Here is a 22,618-nt window from a genome sequence, read left to right on the forward strand (position 1 = left end):
ATTGTTGAAGGATACCAGTATTACTTAGAGAAAACATGTGACAGTAGGAAGTATTGGTGTTGTGCAAGAAAAACAAAAGATAAATGTAAAGGAAGACGTGTAACATAATTAATAGTTGACTGTGAGAGGTTAGAGAAAATGTTTACAAAGTTCGAGAAAACATTAAAAGACGTGCTGAGCATTATGTAGAAGACCCTTGCAAACTGGTTTCAGAAGTTCTCACAAGTACATCTACTAATGTTGTAAATACTTTAACTAATAAATCAGCACTTAAGCAGTGTGTTAGCAGAGTGAGGCAAAAGAAAAGCCAAAGAATGTTTGCAGACATGAAGTCTTTATGTGATCTTACACCTGAAATGCTTCCTATTAAAAATGGCAATTTTATTGTTGAACATAGTACTACATCTGACTAGAGTGCTAATAGTGCAATAATTACAACGGAAGATAATTTGAAATGTTGTGTTCATCTAAATAGATTATTGTTGATGGTACATTCCTTAGAAATAAAATGGAATGCAAACAAGTGTATACTATTCATTGCTGTTGAGAAGGTAGTGCTCAAAGAAAAATTATTCCTGTAGTACTTGGAATCTTACCTTCAAAGACTGAAGAATGCTATGATCAGTTCTGGAACTGTGTAATTTATGTTCCCAATATGGATTATGTTTAAACCTGAACATGGTATTAAGTGATTTTGAGAAAGGAGCCATGAATTCTATTAAGTGGTACCTGCCAAACAGTACAGCAAAGGGTTGTTGGTTTCACTTTTGTCAGACATTGTGGAGACAAATGCAGAAATTACATTTAGCATCTCATTCTGGCGATAGTACGCAGTTCGCTATGCTTTGCAAAGAAATTCCTGCTTTGGCTTTCATGGGACCAAACAGTATACTTATCACATTTTCTGATATAAAGAATGATATGCCTACTGTAGGAAAATCTGTGTGTACTTTTTTAAAGAAAACTACATTCTTGGTAGACCAAGACATTATGGAGTAAGAAGCGCAACTTCTGAAAGACTTGCTCAACTATTTCAAATTACTTTCTGGAATCAGTGGAATACCTGCACATTAGGTTATCCTCATAGCCAAAATGCGGGAGAAACAAGACAAATGTAGGTTTTGTAAAACTGATTTGGAAACAGTCACACACCTTGTTGCTGGTTGCGATGCACTAATGGCAGAGGGACTGTATACTGAAAGACATAATAATGTGGCGAGACTGTGCAAACATTATGGTATCTAAGTGGTTGAAAAACACTGTAAACATGAGCCACAAAGAATCATAGAAAATGAAGTTTATATCACATTATTTTACCATATTTGTAAGACAAGTTATTATTTACTCTATGTTTTGATATTATCAAATTTGTGTATTGCAAGTATTTACTCATTTTGCTTATGAATGTTATCTTGTTATGGCTATTTCTGTTTGCATGTGTATTGAGTGTACTAACTCACTTTGTTTATAAATTTCATCTTGTTATGGCTATTTCTGTTTAAACTTGTAATAACCATTGGAGCTTTTCTCCCTGGGCCTCCACTGAAAATGGACATATATCCAGCTGGACTAGCCCGGTCAACAAATGTAAAATAAATAAACATGGGATAACCCATTACCAACAGTTTAAAAGATAGATGCTAGAAAACTGGATATAGTGGTCCAAGAAAAGAAGACAAAAGTAGCTTTGATCATTGAAATTGCCACACCCAGTGACTACAGTGTCTTGCATACAGAGACACACAAAGTCATAAAATACCTGGATCTGCAAGCAGAAATGAGAGTTATGTGGAAGTAAGATACCCATACAGTTCCAATAGTAGTAGGAGCAATGGGTCTTATAAAAAATAATTTACAATCGTATTTAGATACGTTACCAATCCATGTAACCCCGTACAAATTGCAGGAGTCATTACTGGGCACATTGCGGGTGCTGCGAAGAGCACTTTTGGCTGACATCAGAGTGAAACAATACTAATTTCATGAACTTTAATCATACTTCGACATAGGAACAGGATCTATTCCCGTCATGGTATTGGAAACCAAAAGACTTGGAGAAATTAAAAATGCCAAAATGCATTAAAAGGCTGGCATAGGCATTTGTGGAGCTTAATGGGAAAGCAGAAGTCATTCGTGTTGGATGTACTGTATACCATTCAACTTGAACAAAATCAGGCTGAAGATGTGAAAAGCAGACTATTGAGCTGCTTGCCTGCTTCTCCTAAGAGACATCATTTACTGGATAAGGAAAGTATTTCTGAGAGATTACTTTCACAAACAGATCAGCTGACTTCTCGCGTTTTTTTGCAATTAGTTGCCCACCACTGCATTTTTAGCAACACTGGTTGAACTTTAAAAATCTATATGTAGCAAACAAACATCTGCATTTATGAATTCCATTTGTTTCTTTCATGGAAAATTATTTATAATAAACAATGTGACTTTGTAATTCACTAATACATGTACACATTGTAATATGTACATATAATTGATTTTGAATATTAGCCGCGGAGGTACAGCGGTAGCATTGTTGCCTCACAGCAAGAGGTTCTCCTGTTTGATTCTCGGCTGGAGTGCCTTCTGTGTGGGGTCTGCATGTCCTCCCTGCGGTCGAGTGGCCTCCGAAAGACATGTGTGAATGGGCGTGCCTTCGCTGAAGGGAGTCGGGCTGGCAACCCGGCACCATAAAAATCTACTGCCAATCATTAGCGGACCTGAGTTCTGCTGTGGCGACCCCTAACTGGGAAAAGCCGAAAAGACAAACATAAAATTTCACTCTTACAATAAGAGATAATTGACCGTCACTTTGGCTGAAAAAGCAAAGAAAAAACAAAAAAAAAAAACTTAACGATGGAAGCACTTTGGGGAAAGTTACAGAACCAGGAAGTCAAGAGAACAGTCAGAATCCCGTGAACGCTTCAAACTACTCATTTCGGGTATATCGACATTAACAAACATAACTGCATCGAAAATGAAGCGTTTGAAATTTATAAACTGTAGAAATTTTGAAAATACATTAGCCTTTGAAATTATGACTACATTTTTTTTGACTTTCCATTTTTTAATAGTAAACTGTGAAATGCATTATGAAAAGTAGCATGCTTTAAGTTCATTCATGATTTTTCCTCCTGATAGTAAGATAAGTGGCATTTTTTTCCCCTCCAAAGACATGAAATTATTTTAAGACATTTCAATCATGAGTAACTTCTTTGACGAGTTGCAAGTTATTTGCAATTAAATTAGTATAGACTTATTTCTTAGAATTATGCAGCAGGATTTTTATTGATTCTACTTTTTATTTATTTATGCTGGACAAAAACACCATTTTTTAGTAAAACATTAGTTGGCTGGTTCTTCAACAAAACTTTTCAGAAAAGTGTAATACAAGCATATTTTAAAGGAGTGATTTTATAAATTCTTATTAACTCCACTTTGTATTTTAACTACATATTAACAAAAGTTGGACTTTAGTTCTATTGCAAGGAAAAATCACCATGCTGGTCAAATATGGACTTCCTGTAACTATACAATTTAACTGGCTGTTCTACAATAAAAATAAGATTACTTCAAAGGAAGGAGAAAGGAGGAACATTTTTTTTGCATATATTCATACATGTTGCCCAGATAGTTTCTTCTGTAGTCTATAAAGGTGCCAATAAACTGAGAAGAAGGCCTGCATGTGGAATATGGAGTTTTATTTAATTTTTTACTTTAAGTACTGATTTATTATAAAGTTGTAAGAATTTGTTTTTACTGAACAGCAGAAAGGACCCTCAACTTATCACAAGTTTATCTGTGTTTAAATGGGAAGTCTTAATGGGCACAGCACGCATTCAATGAAAGCACATGGCAAAAAACTTGAGCAGATTCATACCATTAGATCAAATAAGTGTTGTTTTAACATTCATAACTCCATTTCATGAAAAGGAACACTAAAGTTACACTACTAACGTAAAATCCAGAATCTGAAAGTGTCAATACAATTGTATCAGTGAGATAAAAAGAAAACTTGTCCTTTAAAATACGGATTTATTAAGAAGAGTATTGAATGCCATGCATGTCAGTATTTTAAATTAGCAAGCAGAACAGAAACTCAAGGAATACCTCCTCCAAGAAACAAAATGAAAAATGCATCAGAGAATGGGGTTAAATATCTTTATTCATTCTTTATCCTCATCATTTTTGTTGAGTAAGACTCAATGCGAAACAGAGAAGTTTGCATACATTTTAATTTATATACTTTTTCCTTAATCATATCATATGCTACCATATTATTACAAAGTACTACATTTTATATGCCACTATGATGTTATATACAAAGAGTTATAAAACATATCTGTACTCATGTTTTATATTTAGCTATACTATTTATATACTTGTTTGCTACAAACTACTGTAACATATGCACTGTTCTTGTGAGCTTAAGTTGTGTTTGGAAAGGGCTTCTGCCAGTTCACCAACCAGGTTAACAAATAACATGCATGAAAATAAATAAAATATATGTAACCTACTGAAAAGCAGGCATCTTTCACTGGAAAAAGAGAACAGTCAGCTTATACTAAAATAGTTTTGTTACACTAATTCACTGCTAATGGTTGTCTATTTCCTCATCGGCCTTAAACATGGGTCAGAACAGCCCAAGACAGATGGGTGGACAAAGAGAAGGTTAGGTGCAAGAAGCCAAACAAAATCATAGATAAATAAGTAGGTTATTGGAGGAAAAATGTTCAGTTTCAATCACTACGACATAAGGCATACAGGCAGCATCAGGAAATTACAATACTGATCATGAGGTAGTTGAGAAGGGTAAAGGGAAGACGGTCAGACTATTTCAGTGTCTTTCTGAAGAACTGCTTGTTCATAAGTAGAGTTCAAAGGAAGACCATTTCAAATTCTACTGATGAATGAAACAAAGGTAGAGTTTATGCATTTCTGATGACCAAGTTTGCAAGGATAGTTACTGCACCTCTGATGAAAAAGGAGGAACATATAAAATGGTAGTAATGTAGGCTAAGCATATCATGTCAAGTTTACGCCTACAAAGTATGTGCATGTTTCTCTGGTGTCTTCAGGTACATAAACAGTCTTAAGGAATTAAACCCAGTCATCCAAACCTCTGGATTAACTGAATTAACATGTCTTCTGCTTACAGCCAGATTACATTACTGCTTCACGAACACAAAAGTGTGTATTTTAAGTCATTATTCACATAAGATCAACACTACAGTGATACTGCAGGAGCTCTCACTGCAGAGAAGAAATGGAGGACAGTCTCTAGAGTTTGAAGCACCTTCCATATTCTACAGCAGTTCAGCATTACACTGCTTCAGATGGCAACTGCTGTCAATGTATAAAGAAAAGAGTCAGTCTCTCACTGAATTAATAGTTATGCGCTCACCATAACGTTCCATCTGTGTTGTCAATTTGCATTCTTCCTCAACCTGTGGGTCCAGAACTGACCAGAGAACTATGGTGCCGAGAGGTCTCCAGTTCCGAATTGACTGAAGAACTCAAAGCAACTTGTGAAGTTGAAGATAACTTCGGATCAGAGATGACTGCGCTGGCAGATTCAGATCCAAGAACCCTGAAAGTTCTGAAGAAGTCAAAGGAGGATGCAAGGTTGGAGCAGTGGTAATATGTGGCTCCTGACCCACAGGGGTAGGGGCCAAAGGATCTGTTGCAAGTCCCTGCACACAGAGAATCTTCCTCACCAATCTCGCCATGTCGTCTTCTGTGATGCTCTTGGAAAAGCAAGTGGAAACTATGGAAAGAAATGTTGGTCTTTATAAAAAGGAAGAAGGCACTCTAGACAGAACCAGGTCTATAGAAGGTGAGTACCTAGTCCTTGGCAAGAAAATGACACAGTGTGCCAAGTTCAGGGGATCGAACTTTTAGTTCAAAAGGTTTCAGTGCTGAAGGAGATTTATCCAATAAGTCTTCAGGTGTGATGTAGATGTTGACTCTGAAGCATATTTCAGTTTTGGTGCTGAATGATCGGTTGGCGCTCGGGAAACATATCTACTTTTACTCAGATCTGATTAAGTAGGAACAGAGGGTTTTTTTGCTTCTTTGTTGTCTGAGCTGAAGGAGAAGTCGGCACTGATGCAGATCTTTTCTTGACCTTCTTGGTAGCTTTTGAGGAAGTCGAAGGTGGACTGGAAATATCAGATTTGCCCTGTTTTAGTTTTTCTGAAGGGGAAGCTCCAGATACGGCCTCGCTAAAAGAAGAAGACAATAGCCCTTTTAAAATGAGTTTGTTCTTTCGTTCTTCAATGCTCTATGAAAAAAAGCATGACACAGACCAATCTTCTTGAAGAAGTGGGCCTAAACAATAAACACAGAGATTATGAGACCCAGAAAAGGGCATTTTATGGCCACATTTCTGACATTTTTTAAAACCAGCTGGTCCTTTATCCTCGTCAGTCATATTTCTTTCACACACACACAAAAAAACAAGTAGAAGTATAGGAGATGTTTTTTTAGGTAAAGAAAGAGAGAAAAGAATATCAACAATGATATTTCAGAAATACACTGAGTGTAAAGGAAAGCTACTAACAATAGTAACTAGAGTACCGAAGTACAGAAAAGGAGAAAGATAAAGTCACTTATAATTAGAAGAGACTCTAAGTAGTCAATAGGTAAGGGAAACAATGGTAATCAATAAAACAGGTGAAAGGTACAGATTTTGGAAAGAAAGAATTTACAAAAAAATTCCGACTTATCTGCCCTAGAGCACTGTGTAACCACGTCTAACTTGCAAAGCGTCAAACAAGATCTGAGGTCCTTAGGACTGATGCATGCCGAGTAAGGCTCAAGAATTTCTGGTTGCCACGAGCTATAGTAAACACTGATGAGTCGGATCTGAACACACAGGTTGAGGACAGAATGAAAATTGACATCAGACATATTATTAGCATAGAGACATATTTTGTAGTATGCATGCACAAACAAGAAATCCAAATCAACTTCCTAATATAAAAGCCCCTTTTTATCACTGTAAAAGGAGAAGGCAGTAAGATGGCAAAATAACATAACTAATCACAAAAACTTATGTTCAAGAAACATGCAAAAAATAGATATGACAGTATAAGACAAATGAAAAGAAAATCAGATTTTTTAAGGTAGTGAAGATTAGCAAATGTTTTATAAATGGAACCTAAATGAAACAGAAGTGACAGCATGTTAAAGGATATCAGTAAAACTCTTCATTCAGTTATACAAAACCTCTAGCTCATTCAAATAAAATGCATGTGTTAAGCACAGTTTGGTTAAGATGCTTTTACAGTGAAACTTGTGTCATGCAGGGAAATATTGTGGTGTCTTGACCAATTTCTGTTCATTTGCATTAAATGTGCACACTTCTTTCACAAGAGTAGTTTAAAATTAACAGAACTGCTTAAATTAAACATTTGCTATATGTAAATGTGCACACTACCTGTAATCTGCTCCAAGTGAAGCTGCAAAAGCATTCAGTTCACTTTGCTTCTTGCTAAGTTTTTTACTGACACAGATCACAACTCCATCCATGATTTTAGGTTCTTCAGCCTAGTAAGAAAATACCAAAAATAATTACACTAAAAGAAAAAAACTGTGAAAGAGCAGAACTTTACTCTCATTACATTACAATTTTTATTATGCACATACTAAATTTAATAAAAATAAAAAAAGCGAAGGAGAGCATTCCACAACGCATTCCTAACTATACAGCTGTTAGGTACATAGGTTAAGTATATGACATTAAGCAGCAAACTTACTATTCACAAAACTCAAATGTACAATTAAAACAAAAGTGAATAAATATGATCTGCACAACAGATCAGATTTGTAGTCCATAAACTACAACCCAATTCCAAATGGCTATAAGAAGCCCATTCGCATAACTTTCTAACTTAACACTGAACCTTCATGCGTACGGATTTGCATATTCTGGTCTTCCAACATCTTAATTCACTAGAAAACCTTAACTCCTCTCCTAACTAAATTTTAAAGTCCATTCCCTACAACAAACCTCATCTCTGTGCTCCTTATACCAAACACTACAAGCCTTGGGGTCACTGTCTCCAATGCCATCTGTAGTTGGCCTGATAGCACTAGGCTACCTGAGGAAAAGTACAGTTGTGTACCTACCATAAATGTCTAGGTCCGGCGTCGGTTGCGGTCGCCTCTTCCCTGACGTCAGTGCGCCAGGGGTATACAAGATGCAGCCGACGCCATTTTCTTCAGTTTTTCTTGCCCCAGATGTCAGGTGCCCCTAAATGGTAGGCTAAATTATGCTAATAAGCATGCATGCACAAAAAAACAACTTTTCCTTCATCTACAAGCAAATACACCACATAGGTTGTATAGAGTAGAAAAGTATAGTTAGGTCCCAGCAAAGGAAAAAAAAGGGGGATGGTGGGAGGGTAACCTGGACTGCAACAGTGAATACACTAGAACATCTACATTTATGGTAGGTACACAACTGTACTATGTTCATCTTGTTTCACTGTTGCGGTCATTACAATTGGGTTGAATCCCAAAGCTAAGGTTGGGAGGCTGGGGCTAAATAGGATTAGGAGAGGCTATAAGGCCCTGCAGAACTGTAGTGGCAAAGCCTGCCCTGGATTTAGAGTAGAGAGGTAAGTGATAGTGCTTTGTAAAGGTATGCACTGAACTCCAAGTTGCAGCCTCTAAGATGTCTTTGGTTGGTACCCCTCTGAGGAAGGCTGCTGAAGTGGCTGCTGCTCTGGTTTAATGTGGCCTAATGCCCTTAGACACTGATTTGCCATGCTGTGAATAGCAGAAAGGAATGCAATGGCCTACCCACTTTGAAATAGTCTGTTTTGAGATAGGCTTTCCTTGTGATGCTACAGCATATGCCACTAGAAGTTGATCAGTCTTTCTGAAAGCTGTAGTTCTGTCCAAGTAGAAGCGTAGCCGTCTGTGAATGTCCAAAGAATGCAGAATTCTCTCACCCTTATTATGTGGTTTTGGATAAAAAGTAGGCAAATGAATTGTTTGGTTAAGGACCACAGTGGATACTACCTTAGGCATAAATATAGGGTTTGTCCTCAGCAATACCCTGTCAGGATGGAAAATGATAAACGGTTCCACAGCCATGAGTGCCTGTAACTCTGAGACTCTTCTAGCGGAGGTTATTGCTAGGAGCAGAGCTGTTTTCCAGGATAAGAATTTGATGTCAGCTGCAGAGGCTGGCTCAAATGGAGGCAGTGTGAGTTTTTCCAAGACATAGTTGAGGTCCCATGCAGGTATTGGTGCTCTCCTTGGAGGTTTTATGTTTTTGGCCCCTCTGAGGTACTGTCTCAGTAATGGATGAGAAAAAATAGGTGGTTCTGTATTGTAATGAGCTGAAACGGCAGAAGCATGGATTTTAATTGATGAAAAGGAAAGTGCTTTATCCAGCCTCTCAGTTAAGTATTGCAAAATCCGAGGAATATTTGTAACAATCACGTCAATGCCTTGTGCTTGGTTCCAAGCACAAAATCTCTTCCATTTGTCTGCATAAGATTTTCTGGTGCTATATTATTTGCCATGCCGCCAGGTTTAAGGTTTTGAGTTGGATGTGCAGTATCTGGCTGTCTTGTTGGGTCAATAAGTTAGGAATTTGAGTTAATGTCCAGGCTGGGCAGTGAGACAAGCTCTTTAGGACTGGGTACCAGTGCTGGCGAGGCCAGTCTGGGGCAATCAATATCATTTTTGGTTTCTCTTGTCTGACCTTGAGGAGTACCTTGGGGAGGAGAGGCACAGGAGGAAAAGCATATACTGTTAGATTTTTCCACCTGAAAGATAGAGCATCCACTTTTCATGCTTGCTTGTGATAAGTCCTTGTGCAGAATATCTTTGTAGTTGGAAGTTGTGAGAGGAGGCAAACAGGTCTATGTCTGGGCATCCCCAAGTCCTTGTTATCATGCTGAAGACTTGTGGATCCAATTTCCACTCGTGGGGATCCATTAGATTTCTGCTTAGTTAGTCTGCCAGAGTATTTTTCCTTCCTGGCAGGAATTGAGCTTGCAGATGTACTTGGTAAGTCAATGCTGTGTGCCACAAGTTCATGGCTAGTCTGCAGAGGGGGTAGGAATGTGTGCCTCCCTGCTTGTTTATGTACCACATGACTGAAGTATTGTCCATCTTTATTAGTAGTTGTCCTGGAAGAAGTTGATCCATGAAGGCTGTTAGGGCATTCTAAACAGCTAGCATCTCTTTTTGATTGATATGTAGATGCATTTGACTTACAGACCATGTGCCCTGAATACATTTTCTTGTTATATGGGGCCCCCAGGCGTAATCTGATGCATCTGTTGTCAATGTCTGCCTGGCTGTGGGTAAGGTGAATGGCTGTCCCGTGTTGTGGTGACAGGCTTTTGCACACCATTGAAACTCCTGTTGCAGGCAGGGAATGAGGATAATTATTGTTTCCAGGCTGTGGCAATGTTGAGTCCAAACACTTTTTAGATACCATTGAAGTTTCCTCATATGCAGTCTTGCATATGGAATTAGCAGAATGCAGGATGCCATGAAACCCAAGGCCTGCAGAATTTTTCTTGCAGATAACTGGGTCTTTGTTGCCAACATTTTGAAATAAGTAGTCAGTTGTCTGTTTGTCTGGAGTGAGATAAGCCATCTGGGCAGTTGTATTTAAGCTTGCACCCAGGAATATTATCTCTTGAGGAGGGTACGTGTTTTGATTTCTTCTCTTTTACTGTGTACCCTAGACTTGTCAGTAATCTTTTTACAAACACCAGATGCTGTAGTAGAATGTCCTTGTTCTCCACTTGAATAAGGCAGTCGTCCAAGTAAGGATATATTTGTATTCCTCTTTGTCTGCAAAATGCAATTACTGGTGCCAGGCACTTCATGAAGACCCTGGGCGCAGCAGACAAGCCAAAGGGCAGTGCAGAGAATTGGTAGTGCATTGAGCCAGCTTTGAATCTGAGGTATCTTCTGCATGTCTGTCTGATTGGGACATGCAGGTATGCCTCTTTTAGATCTAAAGTCACAAGCCAAGCCTTCTTGCCCAACATGGGCAGAAGCTGTTGTAGAGTCAACATTTTCAATTTTGGAATATCCAGATATGTGTTTAGAATAGATAGGTCCAGTATTGGTCTCCAGGCTTTGTCTTTTCTGGGTACCAAGAACAGTCTTGAATAGAATCCGTGACCCTGTTCTTGTTCTGGTACTTGGTGAATGGCCCTCATGTCCATGAGGGATGAAACTTGTTTCTGTGCCTCTGCCCACTGATTGTGTGGCAGGTCTGGCATACCGCTTTGCCTTGGCAGGGTGTGAAAGTGGAACCTGTAGCCTTGTGAAACTGTATTTAGAACCCATTTGTCCTGGGTGATCATGTGCCAATTTTGTGAAAAAAGTGCTAGCTTTCCCCCCAAAGGGGCTGCCAAAAGATAAGTGCTTGGTGCTGGAAGGGGAAAGTCATTGAGACTGTTTCCTGTATGGCTGTGATTTTTCCTCTCCGCTCTTGGAGGTAGAAGCACCCCATAGTTTAGGCCTGTATGAGCCTTGGGGCTGTGATCTGCCTCTGCGGCATCTGTATCTGCCCCTTTGTGGTCTATCTGACACTGGAAAGAACCAATTTTTTTGTAGGCCAGTTCCTTCTAAATCTGGGAGGCTGTACCTGCAAGAAATCCTTGACTGTTTGCATAGATTTAGCCTTGTCCTCCATTTTCGTCAACACCTCTTCTGCTTTAGCACCAAATAAAGTATCATGTTGTACAGGAGCATCTAATAGTTTTGCTTTAACATGATCTGGCAAATTTTGTTCTTTTAACCAAGCATGCCTCGTAATGACAGAACCTGTAACAGCGGCCCTGCAGAAGGCCTCAAGAGAATCAAAACCACATTGCATAGTATGCTTTCCAACTTGTTCAGCTGCATGCAATAAATCCTGCATTTCTTTATTGTCTGCACATTCTGCATTTGCTGGCATTTTCTGTTTAAGCAAGGATATAAGATATTGCTAATACTTGAACATATGAAATTGGCAATTTAAAGCTCTTACAGCCAAGGTAGCAGAGGTATAAATCTTTTTGCCCCATCTGTCTAGGGCTCTAGAATCCCTATCAGAGGGGATAGGGTTTTTGCAGTAGAAGCCTTGACCCCTTTGGGACCCTGAGAGATGGTTTCCGGGTCAGCTGCAGGGTTCTTATAGAGAAATTTATGCGAATCAGGAACCCTGTAGTATCTGTCTGGATTAACAGGGGCTGGAGGTAAAGAGTCTGGAGAAAAACTGGACTCTGTAAATACATCATCCACAATGTCTAAAACAGGTGGGATAGCAAGGGACCTGTGCTGGGGCAATAAAAGGAAACCTCTGAGCCTTTTCTTGGATTCTGAGTAATCTTGGCTCTCCCAGTGGAAATGCTCCCTCATAGTATGCAGTGTTTCCCCAAAAGAATAATCCTCAGGAGGAGAGGCTGAAGGGATAGATTCTTCAGCATCAGAATCCTCATAGGGAGGAAGAGAGTAATCCCGTTCAAAGGAGGAATCAGAAGAAATGGAAACCTGGTCTGAAGATTCATATTCTAACTCTTGCCTAGGCCTCTTTTCAGGAGGGGGATGGGAACCCCTGATCAAAGTAATAAGGTCTTCGGCCATTTTAAGCATCTGTTTTTTAGGCATGGAGGCCTGTCCAGGTGAATGCTGTACTTGTTTCTTTGTCTTTAGAGCTGCTTTAGTTTTTGTCTTTGTAACTGAAGTAGGTTTCACATATAACTGTGTAGGCCTGAAAACACCCTCAGAAGCCGATGCCTGCTCAGCGGCTCCGGACCCATCTGAGGGAATAGTTTCTGAGTGTCCAATACCTTGAGTTTCCAGAGGCCCAGTCGGCTCCACGTGGGAGTCGGAAGCGGCCTGTGGCTCTGAGGTAGCTGCGAAAGCACCTCACTGAGAACCGACGACAGGCCTAGAAGCAGCCTCGTCGTAGGTTTTGGATCTCGGATGCCTGTCCTTTTCTTTTTGTTTTTTGTAAACTCCTGTAGTCAGCTGATCCGACGGCATTATATAATTAAATCTTCTACCAAAGTAATGAAATGTAAAATCGTACCGACGCTTAATAGTGCGTTGGTTAAATCTAGCACAAAACCGACAACTAGCAATGTTATGGCCAGGGCCTAGGCAAGGAATACAGTAAGAATTAAAATCCTTATGAGGTGTTTGCTTTCCACAAGAAATACAGTTATTAACTTTTTCTGACATCGGTCTGGAGCAAGAAAAAAGTTTCCCCAATGGGGTACTTAGCTTTAATTAAGACTTCGGATCTGAAATTCGAATTTGAAAACTTCAGGAGTTAGCCAACCTGCACTTGCGAACTGCTTTTGCTTTGGGCACCGCACGGCAAGAAAGACTGAAGAAAATGTCGTCGGCTGCATCTTATATACCCCCTGGTGCACTGACGTCAGGGAAGAGGCGACAGCAACCAACGCCGGACCTAGACTTTGGAACTCAGGTCGACTGCAGGTAGCCTGCCAGTAGGATAACCCAACTGTAATGACTGCAACAGTGAAACACGATGAACATCTTAACACCTTACTCATGCTTAGAATCACTTGCTTCTTCCACTACATGACTCTGTGTACAAAAGCTGCACACATTTAGTAAGCTTGAAGACCAGTCTCTCATCTGAAGTTATCTAGTACCCACCAGGTTGTCAGTGCTGACACCCACCTTAGGCAATCATACCCACCTTGCCCTAAATCAGCAAATAAGACATCTTACACTGAGGTGCCTAAGAAAACCCTGTCCAAACCTCAAAGGCCTCCAACATGTAGGCTGGGTATAAAAGATACTCAGCATCACACTTATAAGCAAACAACTAACAATAGAATGTAACCAAGGGTGACTCTACAGAGACACAGACAGACATACATACACACAAAGATGTACCACTCAGCAAGTCAGGGTGGTGGTAAGATGTCACTCAGGTGCCAGAATCCATTGTGTCACTAGTGCCCTCAAGTCTATTTTCCAGTGTCCCAATATATACATAGAGCTTGGCCATTGAGCATGTGGGAATGAAACTTTGAGACATCTCCTTAGATATGCTTCTAAGGTTGGTATGAAACTAGTTTTGAGCAATATCACACCAGCACCAAGACTAATGCCACAATACAGACAAAAGATAAGTCCAACTATTGGCTTAGTTACTGGTGTCATTTTAAGGAGGTCCAGTACATAGCCTGGGATGTCTGAGCTACTGCACAATGGCACCACTTATATTGAACTAACAGATATTGCCAATATCTTGGCCGACGGGTTTTAGTGAAAACTTTACCCTCTCCCTCACCCCTAAAGGGCCCATCCCAATACCAGAGAAATTCTGGCACCTGAGTGACAGCTTACCACCACCCTGATTTGCTTTACTAAGGGAGGCCTGCAATTCTGTCTAGATGGCTTTCATATACCAGCCAAAACTTTTTCTTTCTCCATAGTACCTTTTTAGGCAAGGTCAGTTTTCCTCAAACTACTGATACAGTTGAACAAAATGAAACTTATATAAAAAGCTAGCACTCATCAACTTTACAACTCTAAATAGGAAGCTGTACTCCTTACAAGTCTTCCTGAATCTTAAATATAAAGGTATCTGCATACTTACTGAAAAAAGTGCTTCAATGTAGTGACAGCACCACTGAGGAGAAAGGTTTGAATGCCTACTACTCTTTCAGACTCACCGACAAAAATGACTCTGTTGTTGAAGTGTGTGTATATATACATATTCCTAACACACCAAGCCACAGACTCATAAAACAGGACAATGACCTACAGCTCCTCCATATCCTATTTAAACTACATACCACATCACAGCCAAATACTGTACCCATCCATGTCACCAGCAGCCCACAAAGAATTTCTAAACAAACTGGAGTCGCTCCCCATTCAACTCAACACTATTTTTCTGGGGGCCTTTAACTATCCTTCCGTTGTCTAGTAAACAAGCACTACCACAAATAAGTATGCATGATATTTCTTAGTCTTTATAAATTCAAGCTCATTAGACCAACTAGTAGATCTAATTCTCACCAATATAACCCACTGTGGTCTACACATTACTGGTCAAATCCAACCAGAATTCTGTAATATTCACTATGAGGGCAAAACCTGATATACCATCAAACCTTCCAGTCTTTACAGACTATTCCAAGGCAAATCTATTACAGCTAGTTAATGATCTGATGAAATTTAAGCACCACCCTTCTTCCATTGATAAGCCTTTCTTCCACTCTGTTACATAGGCTCATAGGTGAGTACTAGGCTAATGGTCCTGGAGCCAACACAAGCCTAGCCCAAGAATATTCCCAGTCGTCCTGTTGCCGGACATTAGTTCCGTATGCCCCTATTGAGCAAGGTTGTTGAAGTGATCCCCGGGGTGAATTTCCTGTTACCCATCCACTTTTATTCCAGAGTATGGGAAGTCTCTGGGTTAGGAACCTGTCCCTCCAGCAGGTTTTGTTTATTGTGGTGATAAGGTTGAGGTCTTTGGCGTGTGTGATGAGGAGGGATTGAGACTTTTTCAGATGGAGCATGTCTAGCAACACTGGGTCAGACATGGCTTTGTATGCCAAGCAGAGTCACCTATAAGTAGGCGATATGAGATGGAGTACGGCTGGAGTTTTTTTGAGTCTGTCTGTATAGGGCATGTGTTTGAGTCCTAGGATCCTCTGTGAGGAATTTTTGTGGCCTCTCCAGTTGTAGGAGTCTAGTGAGGTGCATGACAAATGGGGCATTGTACTGTACAATGGGTGTAATGAGGGATGAGTAAAGAGGGATTATGACTTCCTTCTTCCTGGATGAGAAACCTTTTGTAATGAGGTGTGCCACATAGGACTTTCTAACGACAGTGGCAACATGGTTGTCGAAGAAGAGATTGCTATCTACCTGTGTCCCTAGATCTCTTATCACACCTTGTGAGTTGAGAGGGCTACTATCGATGTGGTAGTTCGTGGGCACAGTGTTTTTTGAGGTAGGCTGTATGGACTACCTTGCCTTCATCAAACACTCTGGTGACAGATTCAAAGAAGTCTATCAGGTTGAGCAGACATAATCTGTCCTTCACAAACCCAAACTGTGTGGGGTCTAGGGTTTGAAGGTCCCCTATATCCCTATTTATGAGGTCCATAATGATGTGCTCCATGGCCTTACAGATCAGGCTCGTCAGGCTGATGGGGCGGTAGTTTCCAGGGTCAGTAATCATTCCCCCTTTGTGGAGTGGAATGACTAGTGGTGCGCCATTCAGTGGGGACAAAGCCTGAAGTGAGGCTGTGGTTGAACACAGCACTCAGGTGTGGTGCCACTTCCCTCTGTAATTCATGTAGAACACAGCCAGGTATATTATCAGGTGCCATGGAAGCTGTATTTTTGACTTTGGATAGTGCGGCTTCTACCTGTGCAGCCGTGACATTGGGGATATGACATTTCTCAGGTATTGGGACGGGCCCTTTAGGGGGTGGGGGTAAAGCTTGCACTAAAACCCGTCGGCCAAGATATTGGCAATATCGGTTAGTTTAATATAAGTGGTGCCGTTGTGCAGTAGCTCAGAGCACCTCTGCATATTGTTATGCAGATTCTTGACATAATTAAAGAATGCTTTGTGGTTATATTTAGCATCTCTTGCAACCTTGTTTTCATAACTAGCTTTGGAGGATTTGATGAGGGTTCTCAACTTTTTGCTGAGAATTACAAGGGAATTTTTCCAGTCTTGCGACTCTACCCTTTTCTGCAACAGTTTTTTCCTTCTGTTGTAGAGTTTGTTAATGGCAGACCACCACCAGATTGGCTTCCTTTTTTTGAGGACAGGATCTTGGTTCATACAAAGTTTCTATGCTCACGTAAAAGCATACATTAAGGCATCAATTCTTCCATACACAAACAATGTCAAGTTCAGGAATAGATCTGTATGGTGGAACTCTACTTTATACAAGCTATACAACAACAGGAAGAAACGTATCATCCATACAAACAAATTTCCAACCTTAAAAGAAAAGTGAGCTCAAAAAGATGAACAAAGAACTCGAAAATAAAATGAAAACTTCCAAAGGTAAGTATGAAATGAAAATCACCAAGAATGTTAAGGACAATCACAAAAGCCTTTTTCATCTCTGTCACATACCTTAGAGACAATACTCAGCAAGGCACCCAGCTAATCTTTAAGACATACTCACCTCCAGAAAACAAAGCCAACATATCACTGGATAAATTTAGCTCAAACATTACACTTTTATCCCTCCTTAACTTTGCTCCACATATTACCAAATTTAAACATCCCTCTTCATATCACTTAAGTCCCGAGATATCTCTCTCCAGAGCCAAAAACACTAGCTCCAAGGATTCAGACATTGTGTCAAGATGCCTTGTTTAGACTTAATACCGAACCTACTCAATCTCTGGCTCTCTGATGGATTCATGCAGTGCTGCTGTAGACATCACACTCCACAAGGGAGTACCTACCACAAACCATGGAAACTGTAAACCTAAAAATCACCAGCCTCATCTATAATCTATGGTCGGCGCAGTGGTGCAACGGTTAACTTTGTCACCTCACATCAAGAGGTTCTCCTGTTTGATTCTTGGCTGGAGTGCCTTCTGTGCGGAGTCAGCATGTTCTCCCTGCGTTCGCGTAGGTTTCCTCTGGGTACTCTGGTTTCCTCCCACATTCCAAAGACATGCGTCCAGAGCATTTCTCCCCAAGCCTCCAATGAAAATAGGCTCTGCCCTATTTGGACTTTCCCGGTCAACAAATGTTAAATAAAATAAAATAAAGAAATACATACATAAATAAATAAAGCAAGCAAAGGACTGTATCATTTTGAAACTTAATAATAAGAGCATCAGCAGTCTACAACCCCTTGACCTAAACCAGGTTCAATTTAATAAAGGTAAATACTGACTCTAAAACTTAATCTGTTTCTTTGAACAAGTCATTGATGCACTGGATACAGACAAATGAGTTCGTACTTCTCACCTCAACCTGATGGTCTCTGAAAGTATCCTAGATTCTGGCATTATCAACAAGTTAATTAAACTAAATATAAACCACTATATTACTCACTAGACAGCAAATTGGCTTACTGGCAGAACCAAATTAATGTAGGGGGCACTGTCTCCTCGAAAAGGTCTTTACTAGTGGTCTACCCCTAAATCAGTCCTTGGTCCTTTTACTTTTTGGCGTTTAATTCTCTAATGCCAAGACTGACCAAGTGTCGTTTGTGGATGACTGCAAACTCAAGATCTGTCAAACTCTTCTGATGACTTCTAGATTCTCCAAGAGTATCTGTCATGTAGAAAGAAGGGGTGTCTGGACCATAACAGATTGTGCTATAAAAGGAGGAAGGGATGTCCTGGATCGATAATCAATGTGCTCTCCACCACTACAACTCAACTGATGAAGGGCAGCACTGGTAACTGAGATTTCAGGTAATGTAGGCGATGTGTCCAACAATTCCAGACACAACACCGAATTTTCCTCATGTGGAGATGGATTAGTGGCATGAGAATTACGGATGCACAATTCGGAGTTCTGGCTAAGGAGAAGCTCCTCCTGAAGAACTCCTGAAACACCATCTGGAAAGACAAGACTTCATCATCAGGACAATAGGCCAATTCTTTTGCCAGAGTCCATTAAGCACCCCAGGGAAGAGAAGCCTTTGTGCGGGTGTCAGGCATGACACCCGAAGATTCAAATTGAACCCTAAGTGGCAGAGTAAGGTTGAGACCATCTCTAGTGATTTCAAACACCTGACTACAGAAGCTACATAGATCAGCAAGTCATTCAGGTAAGGAAAAATGCGAATGCCAACAGTTAGAACAAACCATTTGGGTAAACATTCAAAGCACAGTGGAAAGCCCAAAGGACAATGCACACAACTGATAATGTGAACCAGACAAGTAAATCTCAGATATATCCTGAAGCAATGAGCAATGGGGATATGGTGAAATGCATCCTTCAAATCCTGGATCACCATGAAGCAGCAGTCTGACAAAAGAGGAAGCATTATCTGCAGGGTGAGCATCTTCAACTTAGGGACCTTGACAACAGTATTCAGAAAGGACAGGTCCAACAACAGTCTCCACGACAGCTCGTTTTTAGGAACCAAAAAATCTCTGGAAAAGAAACCTTTCATTCTTTCTGAAAGGACCAGTTCTATGACCCCTGAGTCTAACACTTTTTGAGTATAGGAGGGGATAACAAGATCTGGTCTGGCAGGTGAGGGGGCACCCCCTTAAACTGAGGTGGATGTTCCTTCCACTGCCACCTGTGACCGCCGCCATCAGTGCTGAGCACCCATTTGTCAGAAACTACTGATGGCCAAGCCGTTTTGCTGAAAGCTAACTTCTGAGATGGGGCACACAGAGGGGCTTGGGAAAGACAAGTATCACTCCTCAGTGTAATCACAGGTTGTTGGGGGTTATCGTTTTTGGAAAGGATTCTCACTATAGGTTACCAGAGTCCTCATCCTACTATTTCCTTTTGGTGCCTTCACTTTTGTTTGGAAGGAACTTCTGTTTGTTGGGTCAGTAAAATTTATTCTGCTTAATGTAGGGAAACTTGGGAATATGGAACATTTTAGACACCTCTTGCATCAGTTTACATCTGTCAACTCATTGTTTAAGGATCTGATTAGCTGTTGTATCAAACAGTGAATCAGAAACAAGTGGAACATTCACAATCTCATTTTTTAAACTCATCAGAAAAGTTCTGACTGTACAACAGGCATACCCTCCTTATCACCACAGGCCTTGCTGCATTTCTAGAAAGAAGTGTCTGTCCCTTCCAAGGCACAATTTAAAGCATGTTTAGACACTGAAAAAACAATGGACCAAATACATTTGACAAACATTTTGCTCAACAGTTAATGCAGCAAATTCATCTAAACTATACATACAGTACACTTCAACACAAACATCCACTTAAAACATTGGCAGTTAAACACCTTTACAGGCTACCATGCTGGTCGGACCCAGAATATCATAAAAGACTCGGTTTGACTAAGTGAAAGTCTTTTTGTTGAAAGATGTCACTAGAGACACAGAAGCAAGATTTGCAGACAAGGGGGCTTGTAAACCAGGCATGGTAGAGCACACCCTGAACTTAAACACTTTTTTAGACTAGGACTCATTCAAGAGAATTGCAAACTGTTTTTCAAAAAAATCCTCCAATGCTGGGATTAAAGGAGAGAAGGTGACCACATCCGAAGCCTCATCCTCCAAAAGATAATATACCCTGCTGATTTCAGGAGCAGCCAAAGATTGCCCTCAAATGAATAAATCCCTAAATCAAGCCAGCATTTGGAAAAGAAAAAAATATATCTGTTTGGTTTTCTGGGCTTGTCTGTCCTCTGAGGAAGCTGACTGATCAGACTGACACTTCTGAAACATCAGATTTTGAATCCCTTTCAAAGTCAACATCTCTGAATGGCTGAACAGGCCAATCCCTGCCTTACTCAACCTGGCTTTGCACACCATAATCAACTACCTGAACACAATCTATCCATAGCCACCACCTCAGGTGGAAACCCAGTCAGAGACTGTTGCCCTGGGATGTGGTGGGTCTTCTATATTCCTTTTTTGCATGCATTACATTAGTGACAGAATCTTTGGGGGATGCACTAAAAAACTGAAAGGTTTCTATCGGTGGGTCTGAAAGGCAGTCCCTGTACTCTCAACGTCCACCACATCCATAGATAGGCAGGGATAGGAGCTCTGAGCTTTGGTAGACTACCAGAGATACGGTAGCAGGGCTCTACTATCTATATGCATTAAAGCAGTGTGATTAGTGAACATCTGTCCTTAGATCACCATGTATCCACTGCTTTTAGGAAACATTTTTGGCAAAAGCTAGACTGAATACCATGGCATATATCTTCTATGTCAAAGGAAGTTATCATCCAAAGATGACTTCCAAGGTGGCTGCACACCAGCTGGCAGGTTGATTAAAGCTATCCCAGTGTGAAAACTGAAAAGTTGTTAATAAAGCCAGCATCAAGTTATCCAAGTAAAATTCAGCTACTGTTAAGTAATTACATAGTATGGATGCTGCTGGCAAAGAAGAAATCTGGGAAAGTAAGAGAAAATATATCAGAAAAGGAGAAGAAAAACTTCTGGCTGGGAAGAACCTTGCAGCTGTTCAACAAAAAGCAGTTCCAGTCTCAGCTTTGGAATGGGACATAATTTATTTTTCTTGTAAATTACTGGTAGCAAACACACTCAGAGGTATATAAAAATATATGAGACACTGGAGGAACATATAAAGTCATATGACAAAAGGCAGGAAAGAATAAAACAGACTAAGAAGCCATTCAGATGAGCTAATAAAACTGCAAAAATCAGAGGCTGAAATGTAGAAAGCATAGCGAAACATAAGGCATCTCAAGAAGTGTTTCAAAAATAGGAATGTTAGAAGACTGAGTTCACTGAGAAAAAATAAGATTTTGTGCTGCACTAGAGAAATTGAAGGAATAGTTTGCATTAAGTTTATGAAAATATAACTATGCAACTGGACTGGTGCTAACATCAAGATTTGTTAACTGAACGACCATATCACATGCATGTTCCAAATCTGGTAATGAGAATGCAGCCAAGACCCATTATTACTAAAGATGTAAACATACCAGCAGAGAGAGCTGCTCCTCAGAACACTGAAGCAGAAGGGGAAAAGGATCACAGTTTGCGTTTCTGACAAATGATTATTCACTGTACACCAAGCAGAAGAAAAGAAAGGTTATCCCAGCAATCAGAGGATATAGACAGGTGTAAGACTCACTTTCCCATATACATCTGACTTCAGAAGATTTTTTTCCTGGAGGATGAAGGTCATTTTTGGAAGAACAGGCTAAGAAAGAAATGAACAGGTTTAGCCAACAAAGAGTGAGCCAGCAAGCTGAAGACAACTCCACTGCTAATTCCATTATGACAAAAACAAAGCCCATAGAGTGACACTGCAAGCAAAATATTTTCCATTGTCTCCGAAGAAAATGCTTGAACAATAGAAAATAAACTCAGCAGCCGACTTAAAAAAAAAAAAAAAAACAGGAAAACTCTGGAGTTGATACAAAGACCAGTGTTGGGAGGTCAATACTATCAGGAATAGGAAATTAGTTATTAAATAGAACTGTAAAGCATCATCAAATCAGATGATGACGCAGTGTGCTTCAGCAAGTAGTAGCGCTGAAAAAAGACTGAACATTTGCTCAATGAGTTAAACTGGTGGAAGGATTCTGAAGCACCAGCTACACTTCATGTCATTAACGTGAAGGATAAGGAAGGGATGAAGATGCAATTAAGTATTTAAAAAAAAAAAAAAAGGTTTTGCTCCTATTACTGCAACAAATTTCATGATGCAACTTCCATATTATTTTGTATAAAACTAATGTACAATATGCAGAGGTATTTTAAATGTGAGGTAGGGGGAATTTTATCAATGACTGCTGTTTCTTCTAGTGATATTAAAGTAAAAAAGTACTTTTACTTAACTGTAATGTATCCAGGCTTTACAATGCAACAATATAAGAAAGACTTTGAAGGGTCATCTACTCAGTCCTAGTCTTTGGGTTAGCAAGTTGAGGAGCCTTGGTGTAAAAAGAACACCAAGAGATGAAGCAAAATTACAATTAAAATG

The 22,618-nt window shown here is 40.0% G+C and overlaps 1 protein-coding gene across 1 annotated transcript in view; it reads right to left on the minus strand.

The window, feature by feature from the left end:
• Nucleotides 1–22,618, minus strand: part of TOPBP1 (DNA topoisomerase II binding protein 1) — a 1,495,804-nt gene that overhangs the window by 886,792 nt on the left and 586,394 nt on the right. Inside the window, exon 11 of the mRNA XM_044066718.1 lies at nucleotides 7,436–7,545. Within this exon, the coding sequence (XP_043922653.1) occupies nucleotides 7,436–7,545 (110 nt within the window). The remainder of the gene's footprint in view (nucleotides 1–7,435; nucleotides 7,546–22,618) is intronic.

This window comes from Protopterus annectens, chromosome 3.part1 (assembly GCF_019279795.1).
Source record: "Protopterus annectens isolate FY-2018-M chromosome 3.part1, PAN1.0, whole genome shotgun sequence".
In the NCBI taxonomy this organism is placed as follows: Eukaryota; Metazoa; Chordata; order Ceratodontiformes; family Protopteridae; genus Protopterus; species Protopterus annectens.